Source organism: Pogoniulus pusillus, chromosome 4 (genome assembly GCF_015220805.1).
Source record: "Pogoniulus pusillus isolate bPogPus1 chromosome 4, bPogPus1.pri, whole genome shotgun sequence".
Lineage (NCBI taxonomy): Eukaryota > Metazoa > Chordata > Aves > Piciformes > Lybiidae > Pogoniulus > Pogoniulus pusillus.
In genome coordinates this window covers 16,121,377-16,148,649 of record NC_087267.1, presented here as the reverse complement: position 1 = coordinate 16,148,649, position 27,273 = coordinate 16,121,377, and the positions used below count along the sequence as shown (strand labels likewise).

Below are 27,273 nucleotides of genomic sequence, written 5' to 3'. Positions count from 1 at the left end.
CAGTTCACAAAGTTCTCCTAATCTGAAAAGTAAAATGAAGACACTGCAAAGAAACATTTTTATAGTGCTGCATTTGGAACAACTGAAAATGATCTGGCAGTCTAAAGGACTAGCACATATCCTTTTCAACAGATAGATGATGCTCATACTTCAGTTGGTTTTTTTCCCATTGCCAAGAGAGGCCTCGGGCAGTAACAATTCACTCTGCTTCCCCAACAATCGTTTAGTCTTCACTAGATGTCCAGTCAGAGGATAAACAACTGCAACAGGAGCCTTAACTCTTGCATAAACAAAAGTGTAACTTTATGGACCTCACTGCATTCATGGCTCAGAGCCTAAACAGAACAGGAACTGTGAATTTACTTTTTCTTCCACATGATTTTAGAATATTATTTTATAAACTGTAAACATTGTTAATATTTTAAAATTGATTTATTCCTATCTTATTTCATATACAGGAAATTATCCATTACTTTCAAGAAAAGCAAATGAGAATTTATGTAGACCTTCTCTTACAGCTATATTCAGATAGCATTAAGGACAAGGCAAAACAATTTTAGAATGTATGTTACAGTATCTTTAGGGTGAAGAAAGAAACAAGAACCCTAACTAGAGTAGCTAACTCACATTTCGTTACAGTAAGCAAGGTCTCAACTGCATTTCTAGGAATACCCAGGGCATACAAAGTGAACTAAATATATAGATCTACATTCATCAGAAGAAGTAAAGCTTCAAAAGCACTGAAAGAAGAATGCTGTGAGAACAGTGCCATATAAAGGTACTCAACTCCAGTATCAACTAATTCATGTTTCTTTCCCTTGCGTTATCATGGAGTAGAAAACAAAGTCCAATTAAACAGGAAAAGAAGATGACAGCAGAGCTCACTGCTGTATGTGAAGACACAGCTGGAACATCCTAGCATTGTCATTACAATCTGAAATCAACATTCAGAATTATGAATAAACTGCTAGAGTCTGAGGCTATACAACTGAGAAAACCCCAAATAATTAAATATAGTAGACTGGAATCTTTTGAGACAGTGATGATCATTTTTTCCCCTTGTCAAGTCAATCGGTAGAAACTCTACTGCATACAATGAAATATGAATTAGGATAACTCACTGCTGGAGACATTGTGCAATGCATTAAAATTTATCATGATTTTAAAGCACAGAAAGTTACTGGAAGTAATTACCAGCCAGTGTTCTAGAAGAGTCTTTTCACCTATACAGAAATTCCAACTAACTACTTTTAAAAACCTTGCATTTCTCAGGGAATACAAATACTCCATCAATTAATACTTAGCTGATGGGGATTAAATGGTGTGCATGTACAGATATAGGCCATGCCTGTGCACTGGTTTGGATCTCAATTTTAAAACCTCCACCCCATCTGCCTTGTTTGTAACTTTTTGACAGGCTCCACTCTGAACAGCCATGCAGGCAAGCAGCAGCATCTACAGTCAGAATGTGCACTGCTCACAATGCAACTACACATGGCAATTTCACCTTTGACTTGTGAAGCCTCACCTTATTTGAGAGGATTGTAGATGTCTACTCACACAAGAAATTAACAGCAAGCTGCAAATTTGAGATGAACAATCACTGAAAGACACAGGACTGGCTATACAGAAACAGATGAGAAAACATGTTTTTTCTCCTCCTGAGAATAGTAGTATCCTGAACTTCTGTAGAGTACATTGATGACTAATACTCATGTTTGCCATGTGCCAAAGAAAAGAAAGGCATGAGCTTCACTGAAGATGTCGTGCCTGAAGAGTTCAAGGCCAGCTATGAGATGGTTTCCATTGGGCAAGAAGACACAACTCATCTGGTAGAAAAAAACAAACTATCTGCAAAATGCAATGATAAACTAGGCAAGTGTCACAGACTTACTACTACTTGGCTCTTGTCAAAAACTAGCAGTGACTGCGTGTGTCATGTGGCTTTAATGTCCAGTAACATTCCATGGTTTACTGAAGTACAGGGGAGCAGAATGGATGTCCAGTTAGATAAGCATCACTGATTGCAAGAAAATAACTACTGTAGGTTACTTCTAAGAATACAACTTTTTATGTGAAGTTCCTGGCTTGAGGCATCTGTTCCTTTTTCTTAATCAGAGTTACTATGTGATCTTAAATCCTTGTGTAAATTAAGGCAATGGTCATGGCACTGAGGCAAATAAGTTTTCTCAAGTAATACAAAACTCTTAATAAGAATCTTCTAAGAATCTTAAAATCCTTAGAGTTTCTCTTTGGATTTTCAATACATGTCTTTAAAGTTGAGGAGAAGAAAAAGGTAAAGATTGTGGTTGTATTTGATAAGCAATTCATGCTTATCACTTTCAGACGACGTTTCTATGCACACAATTGTATTCCTTTTCTAGTTGCTTTCAGTGTCATAATGCAGACCTCAATCCTGAAAGTGTTCATATGTTTTACTTCTACCGAATAAGCAACGCTACAGACTTGAACAGAACTTGGGCCTGGATCTACTCCATTGGCAACAGCAAATTAAATTTCTTCAGGAACAAGATTTAGCATGCTAGAAACATGTACGAATGTGACATTTAAATATTCGAGAATGCCATTTGCATCAAAGAAGCCCTAAGAATATGTATCAAGAAGTACAAAATAGAAAAAAGAAACTGCTATTTCCAAGTCAGAAGAAACACTGGAGTGCTGGACAAGAAGGCACAGCAAAGGTATTAATATTTATTGGCAGACAAATTTTACCAACGAAACCCCTCTTTTCTAAACTAAGTAGCTTTGTTTGTAATTCCCAAGGTGCTTATACGAAGTCCAGTAAAGCGGTTTGAATACTGTCAGTCTCAGCTTGCATGTCCAAAACATGCCTCAAATAATACAGATATTATTAATTCTGTAATTAAGAGGAAGAGAGGGAAAATTTATTTTGAAATATTCTGAAGATGAATGTCCATAGCTGGTAAAGCAGCATAAGCTCTAGGGGTCAAGAAAGACTTATACATTTGTTTTTAAAAATACAGATAAAGAGGAAGATTTGGTTCATTGGACAGAATACCTCTGTATTATCACTGAAAAATCAATTAGAAACTAGAAACAAACTTACGGTTTGGACTGTGCACCTCCTTCCTAAAAAGTCTGATTAAGATAATATATTGTGAACCAAATGGATACCTTTCTTTCCTGTCCTGCCCTTTGTTTAATGACCTCACAGACCTTCACTTCTACTAAATAGGAGAGCAGTTGCCAGGTCTTCATTTTCAGGATACAGATAATGTTATTATCTGTATATGAGACTGGGTTCTGCAGTATACTGGGACTGCTCCTCCAAATAAGCTATTCTGACATAAATTCTATTAATGAGAAGCATTTGTTTCCTTAATGTAAACTCTGTACTCTCTAAAAACTGTCCATGCTCGACAATTACGTTCCACGCAACTTTGGTTACAGAGAAATGTGCAAGGTCTTGAAGCCTAACACTTAAGAGACTTTGAAATAGAAAGGTTTTTAAAAGGACCACTAACTCAAGCCTTACAGAAGCAAGCTGTACAAAGCCATGCTTAAGCAACTTCATTCACTTAGGGCATTTCTAATCCTGACCATTTTGTCACACCTTTGACTTCAGTCTCCTACAACTTTCCCATCTATTCACATGTACCAATCAATGCCTCTTCAGCCAGGAAAGTGTAAAGCAAATAGATATAGTACCAGTTCTTACGCATGATAATCTCTTTTAATGTCTAGGAAGGACTTCAAGAAATGAAAGCCTAAAGGTAAGCTCTGAAATCTGTAGAAAGGCACCTGTCTCCTCCTCCTTTTTTTTTGTTATTTTGTTACATCTGGCATTTGTGCTTTCCCATCACAAGTTAAAAATATGTGAATACAGGTGAAACATTACTGAAATAATAATTAAAAAAGAGTTTAAGTGTGCTAAGTCAGAAACTTCAAAACCAATACTATTAAAAAGTGTTTTGGTTTGACTGTCTGTTATGTTAAAAGTGAAACAAATTCACATTTCCTTACTGAGAAATTTTACTGCACTTCTTAAGTAATTATGTTCAAAAATACACTTCTCATGGTCTCATATCAGACAGTTTATAATTAAAAGATCACAACAATTTGGGTTGAAAAGACATTACAAAACAAAACACTTTAAATTATTGAACAAAATACTAGAGCCAAGTATTTTGGATACTTGAAATGACCTTTCTGAGGTCATAATTCAAAGAATATGATACCTGCCAAGAAGCTTAAAAAAGGCTAACAACCCTCAATTGTGTATTTTCTCTTTTTAAGCAAAGCTGCAAACTACAAAAATGGAGAGAGTTGAGCAGAGCAAATATCTTGCAACAAATATATTATGAAGTGAAGTACAGTAGCGCTGAAGTGCTACGGTGGATTTCTGCATATTCAAACTTATTTCAGATCAACTACTTTGCAGACTGCTTGCTGCAATCTTATTACCCTCTGTTAGATGTCCAATGTGCACAGAGGAGATAGATTCAATTAGGCAAAAAATACCAACATGATCAGATATGAAAGAGTGTACCTGGCAATTCAGAAGGCAAACTCTAAGTAAAAATGCAAGCATACAACTTATAATAAATACATTTCCAAGCATTTTAACATTATGGATATTTTTAAAAGAATTTAAATAATAAAAGCAACTATTTTATACAGAACTGTACCATTTATTATACACACAAGTATATCAGTTCCCTTTGTTTACAAAGGCTGGTTACAGATATATGGAATGTTACAGTACCATCTTGCATAAAATTTTAGTACAATTTGTACTTCAAAAAAAGGGTGCAAAACACCAGCCTCATAAATCTGACTGAATTGAAATAGTTTTAATTACATCATTAACACATACACAACAAGCTGTACATAAGCCCACTTTTCAACCACCACTTCAAGATACTGTAGCAAGTACATCAGATTATAAACAATTCCAACTATTCAGTTAAATTTATTGAAGGTTTGCACTGCTACTCACTCTGGAACCTTTGAGATATAGTCTGTGTTCATGAATGACTGAGCTCTTGTTAGTACAGTTAAAAGGCAGTCAGCACTGGTTGCCAAAGTACTAGTCACAAGAGATTTCCTCAGGGAAACTTCACCCAGGAACAAACATTTTTTGATACTTTCTTTTTACTTCAAGAATTAAAAAAAAACCAAACACAAAAGTTTTATGGGGTCAAGATTCTCCATTCTGTACCTTAGATGCTGGTGGATGCATGAAGTCCTTAAAGGGAACCAGTGCCTCTTTCAGAGCAGAGCACACTTCTGAGGATGAGCAAGTGATACATTCTACTAAAGTCGGGTACAAGGCAATAACTTGTCCCCACGTGTTAGCATCGACTGCAACAAAGAAAAGATTAAATCACTTAACTGCTGTCCAGATTCTTAGAACAGATTTTTTTCAACACCTGTATAAAGAAGGGCACATTCAGGTAGTACCCAGTGCTATATAGACACTGCAACTGCACAGGGTTCTCAGATATTATGTAGGATTTTTGCAGGAGAGCAACATGATTATTTTTTCCAGCAGCAGTAGCTGGAAGGCAGATGGAACATCCACCAAATGGTGCTACACACCTGTGTTTCTGCATACGAGTCATTCATTGTATTTTCTGGATGAAGAACTGACAAATTGAAGATAATAGTTTTACAGAATCTCTAATACACATACATTTCCTGCCTGCTTTCCTCAGCTACTGACAGAATTCATTTTAATTTCAGAAACCTGTCAACAATGAGGCCACCTATTAATTCCAAGAGCTACAGAAAGCAGAGGAAGAAATGCTAGACCTACAAAAAAATACCCATGGTAAAGTTTGTTTGTGCTAACAGGTAAAATCAAACATCGTAGCACGAATCTTACTTACTACGTCACTTCTCTGCTCAGTTATTTTTTAGATAGGTTTTCAAAAGCAAACAAACCCCTGATTTCACAGACCATTATTAATACTCATAAAGAAACAAAATTATTAAAAGCCAGAAGAAATGGGAGTAAAGTGGTTCTCTAATTCATTAATCCTGTGGTTCTCTTAATGAGGAAAGTATGCAGGAGGTTTGCCAATGCTGCCATGTGTGGACCAGGTGAAAAATTTCTCTCATTGCAGGAAGAGAGTTGTAGGGAACAGTCCAGCTGAGCTGGCGACTCTACCTCTCAAAGAGAAAAGCCCAAAGCCCACTGAAGTAGCACTTCGGCTGCCTTCAGGGCTCACCAAAAGGCTTTATCCTAGCACAGTTCAGCTCTCATCCTTTTGCCTTGGAATCCACATTATCATAAAACTGGCTGCTCACTGTGCTTTCAGGAAACCCACCTTCTGCTGTGTTTTTTTGGAACGGCTGGTTGGTTGGTTTGTTTCAGGACTGAAAAGGTTTTTTCAGTTTCTCATAATGTCAAAAGCAGGAAGGTAAAGGGGAAGTGTCACATACGCAGTTTTGTCAGGATTGCAGAGTACAATGCAGCTGCTTTAACCAAGACTCCTGCCTAAGTTCTCTGCTGGGAACTCTATGTATACAGTAGGTGCAGCTCACAGGAGAAACAGGATGCATGGTTAGAAAAGTGTTCCATATAATTCGTCTCTTTAAATGTATTTGTCAGCTCTTTACTTGGGCATCACTGAGCTAAGACTTCTTTCTCAGTGCAGGGGACAGAAGGTACTAGAGCAGAAAGGGAATGAAAGCAAGATCGCGTTTAAGTATCTAACAGCCTGCTCGGATGTTTAACTTGTACATCCATTTAATAGCAGGGTGCACCTATGTGAACACGATTCCCAATAATCTATAAAGATATCAGGAGAAGAAAAACTGATCTAGCAAGACTACTTCTATTTAAGAGTTTCACTGAAATTTTATGGAAGGTTTCTTTTGTTTGTTTCTAGACGACATCAAACTCTATTTTAATAAAACACAGCTCAAATTGAAGTCTTCTATTTTGTTAAGCATCATTTTGTACTTTTAGGTACACTTCTTGTGTTGTTTTTCTGTCTACCTGCCACCTACATACAGGCAAAATTACATAATACTAAATCTTACAGATTATACTAAATGCCTCTTTGTGGCAGACAGTGTTATCTTGTTTAGAACCATGTTGTTTAACAGTAACTTACCGTTTTCAGGCTGTGTTTTTTTAAGAGAATCTATGAGGGTACTGACAGCTTTTAAAACAAATATGATTTCTGTTACTTGTTGCCTACAAAGGGAAAAGAAGCAAACAGTCAACTACTCCTTTTTATCTCAGGACGCTGTATTTTCTGTGAAACTTTGTTGACATTAGAAAAAACCCAAACACATTATAGGGAACACTTTCAAGGGAGCCTACTGAAAGAAGATTAAAAGATTATGAATATCATCTGTCTTTTAAGTTTCCCACCATCACTACTGTCATCTCAGCTAGGACAGCTTTATATTTGATACTGGAAACAGAAGCAGTGTATACTTGGTCTTAAAATACTCGTGTACATAATTAACTGCTACATGGAAATAATCAATTTCATCTTTCACGAACAAAGCACTTCAAAAGTTAAGTAAGTTCAATGTCACAGAATTTCCTGGTGCTTTAGTCAATTCAAAAGCAATTAGTTCAGTAATGACTCAGTGTTGCTGTTTGGAGATTTTATCTCATTTTAAAGAAAACTCTCCACCTCTCAATTTAGGAACTACACATAGCTCTACCAGGAATTAAGGGAAACCATATTTCAGAAACATGATGTTATCAGTAACTGCAAATACTAGTTAGCATGTCACATTCCTATTGTCTATGAAACAGCACTGAACATGACCATTAATTTTTAAAGCTTTTTCAACAAAAAAAAAAAGGTATCTGTATTTTCTTTACAATGTCTTATTCACAAACATTTTCCTGGCTTTAAAATTCACACAATACCCCCCCCCAAATACAATATTGATTTAATGGTTGAGTGATATTTTGCATGCAACTTTTTTGTCATGAAGTACTGGTGATACCTTTCATTTCCTGAAGGCAATACATACCGTGGAAGAGGACATTTGCCACTCAGTCTTTCATCTTCTATGTAGCGATGCAGTACATCCTGTGACCTTTTCAAGAGCACAGAGAGTGCCATTCTAGAGATATAGCCTTCTTGAGGAGTTGTGACTTTATTACTGAATGAAAACTGGAGCAGTGTTTCAAAACAGACCTTAGAAAACTCCTCTCTCATTCGAATATCTATTTCAGCTTCTGTCAAAGCAAAACACCACATTTAATTGTGCAGCATGCCTGCCAATACAGTAAATGTTGCACTTAGGTTTATTATGTTTTGCAAAAAGATTCTCTCCTCCACTATTAGAAAAGGCTAATATTTATAAGAAGAAATATTAGGAATACTAAGATGTCCCTGGAGACATTCAAAGTGAGGCTCGACAAGGCTCAGAGCAACCTGGTCTAGTTGAAGATGTCCCTGCTGACTGCAGAGTGGATTGGACTAGATGATCTTTGGAGGTCCCTGCCAGCCTGGACCATAGAATCATAGAATCAACCAGGTTGGAAGAGACCTCCAAGATCAGCCAGTCCAACCTAGCACACAGCCCTGTCAAATCAACTAGACCATGGCACTAAGTGCCTCATCCAGGCTTTTCCTGAACACCTCCAGGCACAGTGACTCCACCACCTCCCTGGGCAGCCCATTCCAATGGCAAATCACTCTCTCTGGCAAGAACTTCCTCCTAAAACCATTCTATGATTCTATTAAAAGGTGGCTCTGCAACCATCACAGAAATTTCAAAAATAAAAGATAAAATATACACAACACAATCAGTAAGGTGTTACCTACTTGACATTGGTTTAGTAATAAAATATATAAAATCAATTAAAAAAAACCATCAACCCCTGTTCTACGTTGTAAATACTAATAACTGGCGCAGTACAATCAAAATATTTTTGCCTGCAATTGCTTATATGTCAAATTTTTCCCTCCTTCCAAGAAAACATGTATAGCTTTTTCTTAAAGGCATAGAAAGTATCTGGCTAGGTACACCATATAGTTACACTAAGGTCACTTAGCTTTTAAGAACAGGATATTATGTCTGCCTTACAACTGCCTGAAATTATTGTTAGGACTGTTTCCTTACAACTGCCTGAAATTATTGTTAGGACTGTTTCAGCTGGCATAACGCAAACCAAACTATACAGAAAGTATAAAGTAACACAAGTACAATATTATATACACTACTGACCTGGAAGCAAGGAAACTGTTTTTAAAAGAACTCCAAGTAACCCTCAGCAACTTTCATGAAATAAAAATACAGTTTATAAAAGCAAGCTGAGTATCAAACAGTCTGTACTGAATACCTGCCATGGAATTTCAAGTTCTGAACAAAATAAATATCCTCAACATTTTCAGTACTTTCTAGCAGATTTAAACACCAGATCTTGTCATTCAGGTACCATACCTGTGAAGGAGGATGACTGAGAATGTATTGAGCCTTTATTGAGCATAGTCATTATCTGACCAACAAATTCCTTAGGAATAAAATTAGCATATGGCAGTATCTCTGTGCTGATAAGCTGCACCACCTGAAATAAATATATTTATATTTGTTTTCTGAATATTATAGCGATATTGAAATGTGAAGAAGATAGAAACATTAAACAAAAGAGATATGCTTAATGAAACTTCATAAAATCTTTCAATGATAGCTTTTAGATTTTGTAGATATGTCCAAAAACTGTGGTCTTGCATGTGACATTAAACTTGAAATAATAAACTTCTTTCCCCTCACTTTTGTCAGAGATTCTGAAGCAGTTATCACCCAGACAGATGTCTACTGACATCTGAAGTATGTTCTTCCAATTGATGTTTTTGAAAAGAGAACACCTAAAGTGTTAGGAAACTTCCTCTAATCCAATTCAATATCCTCATAATGATATAAAAACATATCTCACGTGTTTAGAATTTGAGTGACATCTGCAAAGCACAACAAGTGAGTTAATTATCTAAACAAGCTTAAGGCAATGGAAATAACTGAAATGTTTTCTATCCTTGGTCTTGATGTGATCCCATTCAGAAACAAAGTGGGTTTAGATCTCCATAAATTAATGCATTAGATCTCAAAAGTGTTCTGCTCACTGCAGACAGGACTGCTCCCACTTTTCATCCAGACATCTTCATGGCTTTCCACCTCCCACTCTGGAGAGATGACAGGTGGTCAAACCCACAGATACTGCCGTGTCTTCTCTCCAACTTCTTTTAATTTGTACCCTCAGTCCCTGGTCTGCTGTAACTCTGTCCTGGAGTGAAAGGAGACCACTCCCTCTTCATTCCAAGTATTATCTTAATTTCTTCATCCTTATGTGGTCAAACATGACTCTCTTACAACCACAGTGATCTCTGTACTGCACAAACAAGGTATCATTTCTTCATTCGTGTGCAAACCTTTTAGCATTGACAACACATCTGGAGGGTACAAATGTCAGTGTTGGCTAAACGCATCCCCTCAACACAGAAGGCACTCACTTTAGGTTTAATTGCCAGTGCCCTCCATGGTTTGCAATTACCTGGGTAATTGCTTGGCAATAACCTCATAAGTAAAATCCAATAATGGATCAGAGGCAGAAACATGATCTAGTTTAGTCACTCAGTGCTGTTTTAAACTTGAGTGGACAGTAGCTGTTTGTGGCATGCTGCTTCCTGCTTTTTGCATAACTCAAGTAGCCAAATTCTCAACCTATGAGCAGCCTATCTTGCTTTCAAAAAGGAAAACAACATCACAAAAAAAAAAGAAGAGGTAACTTTCAAACAAATTATTTCATAGCCAAATGCAATCTGTGAATATAACTATCTCATTATGTCTGACAGTGTTATTTCTTATAGTCTCCTTACCTCAACATCAATGCTCTCATTCTTCTGAAATTCTTGAATGGAGAGATTATCAGGTGGTGTACTAAAAATAAACATACTATGTTATAGTTTTAAATTCATGTGTACAGAGATAAATATGAGGAAACACATTAGACTTAAAGCTTTCACATGCATCAAGTTGGTACTATCATATACTACTAATTAACAATTTAGAATAAAATCTTATGAATAATTATGAGAAAAAAAATCAAATGAAAAAAGGTAACTCTTCAATTTTAGTGGTTTACTACAACTAATGGAGCTGCTTAAGGACTTGCATCAGGGGGGCTCGAGTGCCTCTGCTACAAGGACAGGCTGAGGGAGCTGGGGTTGTGCAGCCTAGAGAAAAGGAGGCTTCAGGGAGACCTAATAGCAGCCTTCCAGTACCTGAAGGGGGCCTACAAGAAGGCTGGAGGGAGACTGTTTAACAAAGGCCTGTGGGAACAGGACATGGGGCAATGGCTTCAAATTAGAGAAGAGCAGATTTAGACTGGATATTAGGAACAGGTTGCCCAGGGCCCCATCCCTGGATATATTCAGCAGAGCTCTGGGAAGCCTGATCTAGTTGAGGATCCCCCTGCCAACTGCAGAGGGTGCTGGACTAAGAGATGACCTTCAGAAGTCCCTTCTGACCCAGACCATTCTACAATTCTATGATCAACATTTTTCCTATGTATCTCATCTTGTATGTGCAAAAGTCATAGTATTTGTTTAGATGAATCTATGAGGGTCTCATCAGGGAATCAGATTTTATTACATCTTTTTCTCTTACTATGCAAGAAGAGACATTTGATTTTAAGCAGCACATCTGTGTAAAAAACTGTTTCATTTACATTTTCTTCTGCACTAATGAAAGACACTTTTCAATAATGGGTCATTGCTTTGTCTTTTTCCTTGACAGCTCAAATGATATATTTGTTCTCAAATAATATTATGAAGAGATAACCACATTTTCCAAGCAATAGACTATTTCCAAACAATTCTGAAGAAATTCAGATTTTTTTGCATTTCTTCAATTGTATATATTTACTTACAAATGAAATGTCCAGCATAGACTCAACCATGAAAATTAGTCAATACTTTACAAGATTTTCTACCTTATGTGCTTGTAAATTCAGAGATCTTGTATCATTCAAGGATTTTATGCCAACCATCAGTGATGCAGTTTTCTCTAGTGAAGTTTTCTCTCATTTATTGAGGCCTTCCTTGTACTTATTGGACCACACATTCAGTGACTTCAAATTCCTTTCCTATGCTAGATTATACTGCTAAGTTATTTGGCTAACTTCCTCAGAAGAAAGGAGGAGTAAAGGTCTCCTGCTTAGCAATCAACTATTTAAGCTGATGTGCCCACATCAGTGTTTTAATTTGATCAGACACAAGCTTTTCAAGTTAAACTAGATTTTCAGTGAAACAACACAAAAGAGTACTCCAAGTTCTCACAACTGCTTGCATTAGCTACTTTCAAATTAAAAAAAAATACTGAAGTGAGCACTCTGCAGCTGATGGGTCCTCATCATGAAGTGTGTTGTTTTACAAATCTGCTTCTACTGCACTTGGAGAGTGGAAAATAAAAATTATAGAAGGTAATTCATGCAGCAGACAAACTCTGAAATACCTTGCTTATAAACTCATAATCAAAGGATTGCCTGCTAAAATCTACATAAAATCAACATAGAATTCACAAAATTATTTGAAGGAAAGTGATGAGCCTATGGCAATCTGTGGTACAAGAACATTCTAAGCTAGATAAATTGGAAGGCTGGAGAGGCATATAATGAAAATTTTGCCATGTGGTCATCTTTCTTAGGTAACCCACTAATCCAACATAACCAGCAGATTGGTCTACATATACGTCTCTTCTGATCTAGTTCCATTGTTCCTGCTTTTCTGAGATAGAGTAGAAGTTGGAATCTTTTGCCTAGGTCTCCACAAGATTGTGGTTTCAGTTTCTCCACAGTGTCTGATTTGCGCTGGAGGTAACTTTTTACTAGAGCTAATGGAATAACTAGTAGCATTAACAACCAAATTCAGAGATGTGTTATATAGAGTCAATACAGTTTCATATATTAAATTCTCTCCTTTTTCCATAATTTACTTCTTGTCTCATAGAGTAACTATATAGTATTTTCAAACTGAGGAATGGTTGGGAAATTTGACCACTTGAAAGGAGTAGTTAAAAGCACTGGAAGGAAGATTGCATGTGGTATTCAACTTGCTGCTATAGTGTACACTTGTGTGGTATAATGCATCTTGAATTAGATAATGCTCTTTTTTTCTTCCTCCAGAGATACCATCTGATTAAGTACACAGGATACACAGGACGGTCACTACTGAGAAGGAAGGGAAATGAGAAGGTCAATGTGCCACAGGATTCTTTGCCTAATTTATGGCAGCAGAGGCAGATGCAAGGAAAACCAAGCTCTGAGCTGAACAAAGAACCAAGCTGTTGTGCAAGCAGAGGAATCGGTGCAGTACTGCAGTGACAGGCAGAATGGCATTCTTTGGCTTATTTTCAAACTTGCTCCCTAGCCCCCAGCTTTTCCTCCACCCTATGTCCCTCTCCAGGAAACAAAAGACATGTGGTGGTAGTACAGAGCTAAACATGTGCTCACTGGCAAGGCAGCTGCCAAATCTATGGTTGTGGATCTGTGCCAGCCTTGTCCTCATAAGAGTACTTGTCTGGGTCTGTTTTCTCCATCTCACTGCCAGTTTTAATGAAAGGAACCTTGGAGGCTTCTAAATCTCATTCAGATCTGGTTAGTTTAACAGTCATAGGGCTCTCTTCCCAGTGCTCCTACATGCTGCTGACCAAGTCAAATAAGATTTTTCCTACACAGGCTTTTCTCTCTTAATTTCTAAGTGCTCAGAATAAGACAGCTGAAGTTCAGTCTGTGCACCTACAGCTAATCTTCAGTTTTGACAATTAAGTCAGTATGTACCACTGTTCTTGCATGGAAAATAAATCTCCCTTCCTGAAAGGGACTTCATGCAGATAACTTCAACAATGCCTGTGTTACACGTACGACCAGAAAAATCAAACACTGTATTTATTATTGGTTTGTGTGTAAGGCAGTCAGGAATTCTGGAGTTTTGTATGTTGAAAACAAAGAATACAGTATTAAGTTCATTTAGTACCTTTTGCAACACAAAATTTTAAAATAGTAAGCTATTATGATGCATACAAATGCAGGCCATATTGAAATACATGGAAAGCTTTCTTTCTGACACTTCAAATTTACAACTGATTAACGTTCTGAGCTGAGGTTTGCTCTAAAAAGATGTTAAGACCTTTCTGCCCAGTCATCCGTATATGATCTGCCATATATGCTACAGATTCTGCTACATACTTGTTCATGTAGCAAATCAATCCCAACTAAGTAGATTATTTTTAAGGTGTCTATATGAAATATCTATCTAGAGACCAAAAGCTTTGCTGGTCTGATGCAGTGCAGCCAAAGTGTACCACAAGGGTCAAGAGCCAGGGAAGAAAAGAAGCAATGTGATGCAGACTATTGCTATGCACAGGCTTTCCTAGGTACAAAGCTTCCAGCTGCTGCCCACTGTCTAGGGAGAGCTTTAGAGCCAAACAACAAAGAGCTGACAGCCACCCAGAGTCCTGCTGCACACAGCAGCACACTGCTCTGAAGCATCTTTTCAGAGAGTATTGATTTAACTCCCTCATGTGTGCGCAGACTTCTGCTCTACTAAATTATATATACACACACGTTTGTTGAATTTTGTGTAATGGCTTGACATGCTTCTGTGAAAGCCTCTGGGAAAGAAGAACAGTATGAAATAATAAACAGACCAGCCTCTTACTAGGAGACAATTTTGTGTAAATTAAGTTACATGAAATGTATTAATTTTTAAATGGCATTTGATTTATAATAAAAATCTAGATTATTGAGCCTCCTCAGCTGCAGCTTGCTGGCTTGGGTTCGTTGTGGGTTTTTTTGTTTGTTATTTTTTAAATCTAAAAAATAAAAGGGGGATGACAAGCTGAAACTTCTTGCTTAGAAGGAATTTCACTATTTGAAAGCACTGTAAATGTCAATTTAATTTAAGGGTTCTAAGTGACTTCTTGCCTAATCTATGCTAACTCAGTTTCACTGGTGGAAGGAATATTAGGCTGTCTACACATGCAATTTCTAGGATCGCAGTGATTAGAATAATTATGAGTTGTACAAGAAAAATTTTTTAATGTTGACTAAAAATTTTAAACATGAATGAAATATAAAGTTTTACCTTTCTACTCTGTCCTCAGCTATATAGACACTTAGAGAATGTGCATACGAAAATTAGACAATATGCATTGGGATATTCTAATGAACAAAGCTAAAGGGAAAAACTAGCCAAATCTGTTAGTTGCAATAGATCATTAGCTACTTTTACAGAGATGCAAGTTTCATACTTAGAACCAGGTAACCTTATTGTGGCCTTTCAGTATCTGAAGGGGGCCTACAAAAAAGCTGGGGAGGGACTTTTTAGGCTATCAGGTAGTGACAGGACTAGGGGGAATAGAGCAAAGCTGGAGGTGGGTAGGTTCAGACTGGATGTAAGGAGGAAGTTCTTCACCATGAGAGTGGTGACAGCCTGGAATGAGTTGCCCAAGGAGGTGGTTGAGGCCCTATCCCTGGAAGTGTTTAAGGCCAGGCTGGATGAGGCTCTGGCCAGCCTGATCTAGAGTATGGTGTCCCTGCCCATGGCAGGGGGGTTGGAACAAGATGATCCTTGTGGTCCCTTCCAATTCTGACTGATTCTATGATTCTATAGCTACACCAAGAATATTAAGTGGGTTTTGAAGAATAAAGGTTTGAAGAACAGGTACAAAAGGAAGATCTTTATACAGCTTTGCATGAAGCCTGGACAGGTAATTGCACGGAACAGGAAGAATATTAAATGGAGAGAAAAGTGGAGTATGAAAAGGTATACACGAGTAAAGGGAGAAAAGCAAGTTTCTTTCTGACAAAACATTTCAGTTTGCCTGAAGCAGTGATCTTAAGAAAAATTACAGAATGCTGTCATTAGAAAGTCCATTTTCAGTTCTAACTACATTCAGGCCTAACTGTATTTCAGTCACAAGAAGTGACAAGTTTGTAATAGTAAAAATCTATGTCTTATCTCCAAATTGTATTTTCTGGATTATTTATGCTCCAGAAACTTTTCAATCCATGCTTATTCTCAGCAGTGCAGACTGATCTGTACACCTGACTTAATAAACCTCACATCACATATGGCATATTTGCAAGTTGGAAAGCCACCAGAGATGACTGACTGCCAGTCACAGTAAGCGGAGTCTATGGTCAGCAAGGTCACTGGAAAGCAAGTCAAGATGTAACCAAATTCAAAGGGTGTTTTCCTCTTCTCATCTGTGGCTTAAATGATTTTGGTGATATGGACTGTTGTGTTCAGTGAACACACTGAAAATCAGTTTTTATAGAACCTTGCTGAGCTAGAACAAAGGTCCAACATGCATAGCTAGAAAAGGATTACTTCCCCATTGCCTTCTATAATCTCAAGGTTGACATGCACCTCAAATGTGCAGCAAATTTTAGCTGTTACTTTCAAAACAGCCATGAGATTCTCCCAAATTACTCTGGAATAAGCCATTATTATTAGTGTTTATCTTCTATTACAACTGTAATGTAAAATATTCAAAGAACATAGAAGAATTTTGGAAAAACTAAATTCAATTTACTTAGAAATGGCACAACTGCAAATATAAGAGGCTAACTATAGTCAGTTTGTGCTGCAAGACTCTCCAGTTATAAATACTTTCAAAAAAATCTTTCCTAAATCATTTAATCTAACTGTATATACACATTCTGCAAAGAATAGTTTTACCAACTGCATAAGAGAATGTGTGTGTGTTAATTGTAAATAAGTCTGTGGAATTTTTCTTTATATACTTAATAAACTATTTAATAATTTTTACTTCAACCTCATTACAATTCACTTCTAACCCAGGAAAGGGACCTGGGGGTACTGACAGATAGTAGCTGAAGATGAGCCAGCAGTGTGCCCAGGTGGCCAGGAGACCCAATGGCATCCTGGCCTGCATCAGGAACAGTGTGGCCAGTAGGACAAGGGAGGTTATTCTTGCCCTGTTCTCAACACTGGTCAGGCCACACCTTGAGTGCTGTGTCCAGTTCTGGGCCACTCAATTCAAGAGAGATGTTGAGGTGCTGGAATGTGTCCAGAGAAGGGCAACAAAGCTGGTGAGGGGCCTGGAACACAAATCCTACGGGGAGAGGCTGAGGGAGCTGGGGTTGTTTAGCCTGGAGAAGAGGAGGCTCAGGGGTGACCTCATTGCTGTCTACAACTACCTGAAGGGACATTGTAGCCACGTGGGGGTTGGTCTCTTCTCCCATACAACCAGCAATACAACAAAGGGACACAGTCTCAAGTTGTGCCGGGGGAAGTATAGGCTGGATGTCAGGATTAAGTTCTTCACAGAGAGAGTGATTGGCATTGGAATGGGCTGCCCAGGGAGGTGGTGGAAGCACCGTCACTGGAGGTCTTCAAGAAAAGCCTGGATGAGGCACTTAGTGCCATGGTCTAGTTGACCGAGTAGGGCAGGGTGCTAGGTTGGACTGGATGATGTTGGAAGTCTCTTCCAACCTGGTTGATTCTATGATTCTATGATTCAAACCCCTCCTTAACACTTCCAACTGCAATACATTCTTCTATAATAACCTGGAAAACCTCCTTTTTTTAAAAACCCAACATTAATATTGATTGTAGAGTGTTAACTGCTTTGGATTGTCTGTCTCAGAATGGAAGGAAGACTACTAATCATTGCTGAAAACAAAAGGAAACAAGATACAAAGATTATTCAAAGTTAAGGAAACAGTGAAGATTCAAAAACCTTGAATGATTCAAGTGTTTTTATGTCGTTTTGATGAGCTTTTATATTTTAAGGTACTCCCATTTGAAAATATTTCTTTGAATTAAATGCAAAACAAAAGGAGAGGTTCTTCATTTGGTGTTTGTGTAATCCAACTGATGAAATTCCAAACCCATTCTTTATTACAAGCATTTTTACTAAAGGATGTGTCTCCAAAATTAAATTTCATTGGTATTTGTTCTTCATTTGTTTTGGGCAAGCTGCTATTTATTCACTGTTAGTAAATACAGCTGTGTTTGGTTACTGATTTTCTCTGTGTGTGTAATTTTCAAACACAAATACACAGCATATTAGTGATAGGTACAGAAGAACCTTACTGTTTTTAACTGAAATTGCATACAGACAGAAAAAACAGAGAATTAATTTTTTTCCTATTCCACACTGTCCCTTAACTGAGACACTACTAGATAAACGACTTCTAAAAGATGATTACCCATAGATGCTCACAGAAGATGGAAATTCCCTATCACTACTAAGCAATCTTTGGTGTCCTGAAATCCATTTGTACCCATTCTCAAGGGACAATAAAAATTCTTCTCTGGAACAATCCTCTTTCATATTCTGAAGACTTATTACGTATTCCTAATGATATATTATTTTGAACAAACCAATAGAGTAGATTGTCTAAGTCTCTGATCATTACTATTTCTCACTTCTGGACTTCCTCAACCTGCCCACATCTACAGTGTTCTTCAGAGATCATGCACGTACGTATACACCTGTCTGTCTGCCTAGTTATAAATCCAGCAATGTGCTCATGTGGCCAAGAAGGCCAATGCCATTCTGGGGTGTATTAGAAGGGTTGTGTTTAGTAGGTCAAGAGAGGTTTTCCTCCCCCTCTACTCTGCCCTGTTGAGGCTGCATCTGGAATATTGTGTCCAGTTCTGGGGCCCTCAGTTCAAGGAGAACCTCAGAGAAGTGCTTGAAAGAGTCCAGCACAGGGCTACAAAAATGATGGAGTGGAACATCTTCATTATAAGGAGAGACTGAGGGAGCTGGGGCCCTTTTGCTTGGAGAGGAGAAGACTGAGTGGTGACCTCATGGATGTTTGTAAATATGTAAAGAGTGAGTGCCAAGAGGACAGAGTCAGGATCTGCTTGGTGATGCCCAATGACAGGACAAAGGGCAGCAGGTGGAAGCTGAGGCATAGGAAGTTCTATGGAAACATGAGGAAAAATGTTTTCATTGTGAGAGTGATGGAACACTGGAATAGGCTGCTCATGGGGGCTGTGGAGTCTCCCTCTCTGGAGATATTCAAGACCTGCCTGGATATGCTCCTGTGTGATCTGCTCTAAGTGATCCAGCTCTGGTAAGAGGGTTGGACTGGGTATCTTTGGAGGTCCCTTCCAACCCTTAACATTCTGTGAAATCCAACTGTTTTGCCACATTATTTGCAAAGTATTATAAATAAAGTATAGTTAATTATTAAGGTTCAGTCAGTTTATCTTGGGTAGAAAGAAATGCAAAGAAACTATGGGCTCATTAAGTGAACAAAGTAAGAAATGGTTTCCCAAAATGTGTAGGAAGTGGACTATTTCAAGATGGAACTCAGGAGAAATACACATGCAGTTAATGGTGTTCACCTTAAAATAAAAATCTATACTAAACATCCTTTGAAGTCCATACAAAATTGCTTGGCTTAGTCACAGACACTATGCCTTGTATTCAGAGCTCAGCTGAGATCTTTCTTGCTCATTTCTTGCCATTTAATCTTATGAATGAAGTTTTTTCTAGTACTGTCTAAAGTTATGCTTTCTTGAAGCTGACAAATTGGTTACCTTTTTTCCCTTCATTCATTAAAAAAACAACAATTAAGACATCAAATATCTCTAAAGCTAAGGCTATTTTGTACTGAACTCTACTGACGCATTTAGTGAACAAACTACTTGGAAATAGTTTCCAATTAGAAAGAGAAAAGAAACTGTGTTTACCTTTTTGTGAATAAAAAGTCTTCAAAAGTATTCGCTAGCTCTGGCCACATACTGTCAAATTTTCCGGAAGATGCATGCTGCCTTGCAACAGGTAGCCCAATAGAGAGAACTTTGAGGAGAGAAGAAACAGCTAGCTTCCATGTGCTTTCAGAGGGACAGGAATATTTTAAGCTAAGAGGGATTCCTAATGTCTGCAAAAATGAAGAAAAATCCGAAATGTACAGTTATTGAGAACAATCTGAAATGTACAGTTATTCAGAAAAATCTAACAACACAACAGGTTTCTGCAGAAAATCATCGTAGCCACTGTCGTAGATAATAGTACACAACAATCCTACCTTTCCTCATGCTGTGTGGTAAAGTCTTCTAAAAATATACAGATGATATACCATGTATCAGCTGGCTAAAGCACAGATCTGTTACTAAGGACAAAGTGAGAAGCTACAGTTTATCGATCATCAATTACACTATGAAAGTACACACTTTGTTTCCCCTGTACTGCTACACATCACTTCTGCCAAGTCTCACAAATAGGCTTTCCTAATACCTAACAGGTTGCAGGCAGTTTGTTCTCACAAATGCATTCTGGAGAGTTTACTCCCATTCCCACAAAGCTATCCCAAGCGCTTTCACAGTTAAAAAAGCTTCATTAAGTTTAATATTTTCCGTTGAGATGCTTGAGCGTGTCCAGAGAAGGGCGACGAGGCTGGTGAGAGGCCTTGAGCACAGCCCTACGAGGAGAGGCTGAGGGAGCTGGGATTGCTTAGCCTGGAGAAGAGGAGGCTCAGGGGTGACCTCATTGCTGTCTACAACTACCTGAGGGGTGGTTGTGGCCAGGAGGAGGTTGCTCTCTTCTCTCAGGTGGCCAGCGCCAGAACGAGAGGACACAGCCTCAGGCTGCACCAGGGGAGATTTAGGCTGGAGGTGAGGAGAAAGTTCTTCACTGAGAGAGTCATTGGACACTGGAATGGGCTGCCTGGGGAGGTGGTGGAGTCGCCGTCCCTGGGGCACTTCAAGGCAAGGTTGGACGTGGCACTTGGTGCCATGGTCTAGCCTTGAGCTCTGTGGTAAAGGGTTGGACTTGATGATCTGTGAGGTCTCTTCCAACCCTGATGACACTGTGATACTGTGAAGTTCAACTGCATACACAACCACCTGGCCATTGCTGTTAAACCTCATGAATTTTAAAAGCAGATTTAGTTCTATTCTAAGATAAGGGCTGCAATACAACTCAAATGAAAACACAGCTATTTTTAAGTCTTTTAGATAGAAAAACAGCTTTGATAGCTATAAAAAAAGTCATTAACTGGTTTTAAAACATCAAGATGTTAGTAAGCTTAATGCTAACTAGAAAGGTCCCAGATGAATGGAGATTGGCAAACATAATACCCATCTACAAGGAGGACTGGAAGGTGGACCCAGGGAACTACAGACTTGTTAGTCTGGCTTCAGTGTCAGGGAAGGTCATGGAGCAGATAATCTTAAGTGCCATCATGCAGCATGTGCAGGGCAAGTGATCATGCGAAGCTGGCATGGGTTCATGAAGGCCTGAAGAATCTTATCTCTTTCTACACCCACTTAGCAGATGAAGGAAAGATGTTGTTTACCTGGACTTTAGTAAAGCCTGTGACATTGCTTCCTACAGAACCCTCTGGAGAAACTGTCTGCACATAACTAGGATGGGTGGATGCTTTACGAGGTTAAAAACTGGCTGAACAGCCAGGCCCAAACAGTGCTGGTGAACGCAGATAAATCCAATTAGTGGCTGGCCACAAATGGTGTTCCCCAGGAATCAGTTTTGCACTCTTGTTAATATCTCTATCAATGCTCTGAAAGGGGGGGTTGAGGGCACCCGCAGTAACTTTGTAGATGACTCCAAACTGGGCAGGAGTGTTACCTGCCTGAATGTAGGGAGGCTCTGCAGATGGATCTGCACTGTTTGGATAAATAGGTTGAGGTCCATTGTATGAGGCTTAACAAGGCCAAGAGACACGTCCTCCATTTGGGTCCCAACCACTCCATGCAATGCTACAGGCTTGGGGGAGAGTGGATAGAAAGATACCCAGCAGAAAAGGACCTGGGGATGCTGTTTGACAGCTATCTCAATGTGAGTTAGAAATGTGTTCTGGTGGCCAAGAAGGCCAACAGTGTCCTGGCCTGTATCAGGAGCAGTGTGGCCAGCAGAACTAGGGAAGCAATTGTGCCCTTGTACATGTTGAGGTCACACTTTGAATACTGTGTTCAGTTTTGGTCCCCTCACTACCAGAAGGACACTGAGGTGCTGGAGTGTGTCCAGAGAAGGGGAACAAAGCTAGTGAAAGGGCTAGAGCACAGGTCTTATGAAAAATAAGAAACTAGGGTTGTTTAGTCTGGAGAAAATGAGGCTGAGGGGAGACCTCACGGCACTCTACAACTACCTGAAAGGAGGTTGTAGTGAGGTGAGCACTGGTCTAGTCTCCCAAATATCAAGTGACAGGAGAAGAGGAAATGGAGTCAAATGTACCAAGGGAGGTTTAGATTGGATATTAGGAAAAAATTCTTTACCAAGAACAGGCTGCCCAGGGAGGTGGTGGAGTCACTGTCTCTAGAAGTATTCAGAAAACATGTAGACATGGCAGTTTGGGTTGTGGTTTAAAGGCCATGGTGGGGTTAGGTCAACACTTGGACTCAGTCTTACAGGTCTTTTGCAATGAAAATGATTCTATGATTCTCTGTCTATTCCTTTTAGCATTGTTAGTCAAACTAACTAGAACCTCATACTAAGTCATCTTGGAAAGCTATTTAATACACATTTCAAAAACACAGTGTCTAACTTCAGGTACTACACATATGCCTCCAGTGCTTTCAGTAAAGTCTCTTTTTTCACTCTCAAATCAGGGACTCACAAGAGTCTCTACTGTCAAAAATTATGAGAGTTAGGATCAAACCCTAGGGATAAACAGTATTAATTTCTGATGCTATTGGTCATAAAGATAAAATCTAATTCCAATGTCAGCATAGGTTTTGTAATTCTTGTGTATGTCAAAAAGGTTTTTCATCTACTGCAATATATCCCTGTGAATGTTACAGAAAAGTGGTGTTTGCATCAGTTGCACCTATCCCATTAAAGCAGAAGTGGAGATTAACTGCATTAACCTTGAAGTACAAAAATCCAATTAATAACAGATGCCAAACAACATCACATAACTATTTTAACCATACTCTGGTTCCCAAATTCCTACACAGAAACCATCTGATGTAAGACAAGTCATTACAAAACAAACCTAGGTCACATACATTTTTCCCCCGCTAATTCCACCACAAAAAGTTCAAAATTAGGCAATTTCTTCTTAAATGCACATTTGTGCACATGTAACATTTCATATGACTTTACTGACACACACAATTGTTAAAAGCAAACCAAAAGTAATAGCTAGAGCACACATTACCCAAATATATGTGCCTGTCTGAAGAAAGTGGTATTTGGTCTTCAGTGCCCTATTTACTCAGGCCTGCCTGTCAGATCACAGGATCACAGGATGTTAGGGGTTAGAAGGGACCCAAGGAGATCATCGAGACCAAACCCTCTGACAGAGCAGGACAATACTATCTAAGACAGATCACACAGAAACACATCCAGACAGGCCTTAAAAGTCTCCAGAGAAGGAGACCCCATAACTTCTGTGGGAAGCCTATTCCAGTGCTCTGTGACTCTTACAGTAAAGAAGTTCCCCCTTGTGTTGAGGCAGAACCTCTTTTACTGCAACTTACACCCATTGCTCCTTGTCCTACCAAAGGAAGTAAGTGAGAAGAGCCTGTCCCCCAGCTCCTGGCCAGTCTTCAGGTACTTATAAACATTTATCAAATCGCCTCTAGGTCTTCTCTTCCCCAGACTAAAAAGCCCCAGGTCCCTCAGCCATGCCCTCCAGTCCCCTAATCACCCTCCTAGCCCTCCGCTGGACCCTCTCCAGCAGATCCCTGTACCTCTTCAACTGGGGAGCCCAAACCTGAACACAGCATTCAAGATGAGGTCTCAGCAGGGCAGAGTAGAGGGGAAGGAGAAACTCCCTTGATCTGCTGGGATACACTCTTCCTAATACACCACAGGATCTCATTGGCCTTCTTGGCCACAAAGGCACATTTGCTGTGCCATGGTTAACTTGTTATCCACCAGGAACCCCAGGTCCCTCTCCACAGGGCTGCTTTCCAGCAGATCACCTCCCAGCCTGTACTGGTGCAGTTTATTATTCCTCCCCAGATGCAGGACTCTGCACTTGTCCTTGTTGAACTTCATCTGGTTCCTCTGTGCCCAGCTCTCCAGCCTGTCCGGGTCTCTCTGCATGGCTGCACAGCCTTCAGCTGGATCAGCCAAACCTCCCAGCTTGGTGTTGTCAGCAAACTTGCTGAGCAGACACTCTGCACCCTCATCACTGTCACTGATGAAGATGTTGAACAAGACCGGATCCAGCACTGGTCCCTGGGGGACACCACTGGTCACAGCTCTCCAGCAGGACCTGGCACCATTGATCACCACCCTCTGAACTCTATCTTGCAACCAGTTCCTAACCCACCTCACTGTCTGCTCTTCCATCCCACACTTCCTCAGCTTGCTCACTAAAATGTCATGGGAGACGGGGTCAAAGGCCTTGCTAAGGTCAAGGTAGACTACATACACTGGCTTCCCTGAATCTACTCATTCAGTTATAACATCATAAAATGCTATCAGGTTAGTTAAGCAGGAGTTCCCCTTGGTAAATCCATGCTGACTACTCCTGATAACCTTCTCTTCCAAGTGCCTTGAGATGCCCTCCAGCAGGAGCTGCTTCATCATCAAGGTACTTTACACTTTGAAATATTAACATTCTTTGGTCTAGCAAATCTGTTATTTTATCTTAACACTGAAATACTGATGTTGACATTATCCAGCTAGAGAACAGTACATGTAGCCTAATCAGTAGCCTTGCAGCTTCAAAAGAAATTGCTACCTGCTACTCATCTTCACAAAATAACAATTTGTCTACTTAAGCTTACCAGAAAGAGTTTATAAACACTGGCTCAAAACTCATTATTTTCAACATCAGCTCATTAAATTCAGAGCATCTGCAAACAAATTTTTACCTTAATAATGTTCTGAAGAACTTTCTCTGTTACCACAGCTTTATGGCAAGCTGTCTTCTGGTATAAGTCCACAACAACTTCCAATGATCTCTCAGCAAATGGTACATAATTCAGTGCTACCCATTCAGCCTAGGAAAAGAAATTAGTAAGTTACTGAACTATATGTGAAAACATCTTAATTAAGGAACAGAAAAGGCATGGTCGGCATTGAGCTCTGTTTAATGCATGCAGGGTTTGCTAAGAATATAGTCCAAGCAACAAAACTGCAAATACAATGTAGCCTCACTATGAGAATGTACTCTACAGTGAAGTAAAGTACATTTAAATAGGAGAATCGTTGCAGTTTAGGCAAGACAACTACATTACAACAATCTTTAAGGAAATTTAACTCACCGGTGCAAATAGTTGTATCTAGTGTGAGTCCATTGTGTTGCAGGACAAACAGAATAAGAAGAATTAATACATATATAATTGTTACCTCTTCGATTACACTGCATCAGATGCTCATGCTTAGTGAACAGCAGAGTACAGATAAAAAGAACTAACGAGCAAGTCCCATTTCTCAACACCACGGGCAATTCAAAAATTTGCAGCCTGAGGGAATTTCCTGCTTTCAAAATGATTGTGTCTTTCTATGAAATTTTGCTATCACATGAAAGACATGTTATTTTAGATTAATTCACTGGACAAATTCAGACACATTCACAAGATCTGGTCTCCTGGCAAGACCTGTCCTACACAGAGGTATACATCTATAAAAACAAAGTTGAATTCAATGGGACCAAAAGAGATAAACAAAAGCACATTAAAAAAACTCAAACACCTTACTACACAACATACATGGTGAAGTTTTTACAGATAGAATAAATGCATCTTGTTAAACAACCTGTATCTAAAGATGAACTGGGCTCACCACCCAAGTGAAACAAGGAGTATTTATAATTAAATTACCTGATTATACTTTGCATTTGCAATGTGCTTTGTTTCCAGCTGTCCATACTGTGGAGGCTTGCATGAAAATTCTACAAAGGCCAACAGCTGGTCGAAGATTGCAGGATACATTATCTGCATGCTTTCTGAGCCAACACATATAGCCTATATCAAAAGAGAATACAAAGCTTAACATGTATCTTGTGTTTTGACATTCAAAAAACTGCATCAGTATAAGGAGCTCCTAAAGAAAAATTCCTGTGTAAGACTATGCAAACATCATGCTGTAAAAAAGACAGTGCATAGTTCTAACAGCTTCAGAAAAGTAAGTTTTGTTATTCTATTACAGTAAATTGAGTGGCAAGATACCTGAGCATATACAGCGTAGTAAATACAGATATCTGAGGGACAGGTTGGACTGGATGATCTTGGAGGTCTCTTCCAATCTGGTTGATCAAAACCAAAACCAAATCTCATTTGACCCAATCAAAGGTATGTTTATGAGCTCTACTTTGACATGACAGCAAAATGTGTTGTATACATCCTGCCTGTTGATCTCAGCCACATCTTCTTTAAGTTGTACTTCAAGGAATATTTAAATCTCTGAAGTAATTCATATAAGGTTTTCTATGTTGTTAAAATTGTGTCTTACGGAAAGGACCATAAATTAAATGAGAAATGGGATTTTGGTATAGCTGAAACTCATGATCTTGCTTTAAAATGGAAAGCATTTCAGGAAGGGTGTATTTAGAAGGTGTCAAAGAAATACCATGTTGTCATAGGCTAAAGATTTCACATTGGAATATAAACCTTAAAACAATCTTGGGGCATTTATTTTCAAAGCCAGATACAGTGATTCTATAAAGTTACTCCAATTATTCTTTGACATTTTAAATGGCTTGCTTCTCCTCCCAAAGTCTCTCTTCTCAAAGCTTCATGAAGCAATCTATTTATTGTTGTACAAAAAGACTCCTGCATTTGTACTGTCATTTTTCCCAGGGGAGGAATCAAATCCCCTTTTCATTAACCACAAACCATCCAAGACAAGCTATGGCTGAACTCACTTAAGATTTCAACTGCTCCAAAGCTGTTTGACTGCAGCCTTCATGCTGGGGCTGTGTCATGAGCAGTGGCAAACGATAGGCTAGCAAACAAAGGCTACAAGTACTGTCACCACACTAAGACCTGCACCTCCAGGCAATCTACAACCTACAACAGAGCACTTCATGAGTCATGGAGTAAGTCTCTCCTTCTCTTTTCCTCAGCTTCATGCCATTCAAAATGTGTATCTAACACTCAAAAGGCTTTATCAACATTACGAATATATTGCAGCACTCCTCCAAAAAAGCCATACTCTTTTTCCGGTGCTCAGGTTCAAAACTCCACTGAACTCTGAAAAACATGCTTTGATGCTGGATACTCCCCTGTGTGGCAGAAGACTAAAAGGCTAATCATTGATATAAAAGTATTCAGCACCCTGTAAAACAGCTTCAGCTGATATGCTGCTGCACTGAAGCCACTGCACTGAATTTTAACAGGTTCATGCAAG

At 38.9% G+C, this 27,273-nt stretch overlaps 1 protein-coding gene across 2 annotated transcripts in view; it reads right to left on the bottom strand.

Annotated features, from left to right (window-relative positions):
• Window positions 1-4,652: 4,652 nt before the first annotated feature.
• The window catches only part of MON2 (MON2 homolog, regulator of endosome-to-Golgi trafficking), a 78,944-nt gene continuing 56,323 nt past the window's right edge, over window positions 4,653-27,273 (bottom strand). Inside the window, exons 27-35 of one of the 2 annotated variants that reach the window (XM_064142244.1) lie at window positions 25,746-25,889; window positions 25,188-25,205; window positions 24,795-24,923; window positions 19,698-19,888; window positions 10,839-10,899; window positions 9,409-9,532; window positions 7,990-8,197; window positions 7,107-7,189; window positions 4,653-5,346 (exon numbers count right to left, since the gene is read on the bottom strand). In XM_064142244.1, coding sequence (XP_063998314.1) covers window positions 5,183-5,346; window positions 7,107-7,189; window positions 7,990-8,197; window positions 9,409-9,532; window positions 10,839-10,899; window positions 19,698-19,888; window positions 24,795-24,923; window positions 25,188-25,205; window positions 25,746-25,889 — 1,122 coding nt within the window. In that variant the 3' untranslated portion in view covers window positions 4,653-5,182. The remainder of the gene's footprint in view (window positions 5,347-7,106; window positions 7,190-7,989; window positions 8,198-9,408; window positions 9,533-10,838; window positions 10,900-19,697; window positions 19,889-24,794; window positions 24,924-25,187; window positions 25,206-25,745; window positions 25,890-27,273) is intronic. The other variant, XM_064142245.1, reaches the window with a different exon arrangement.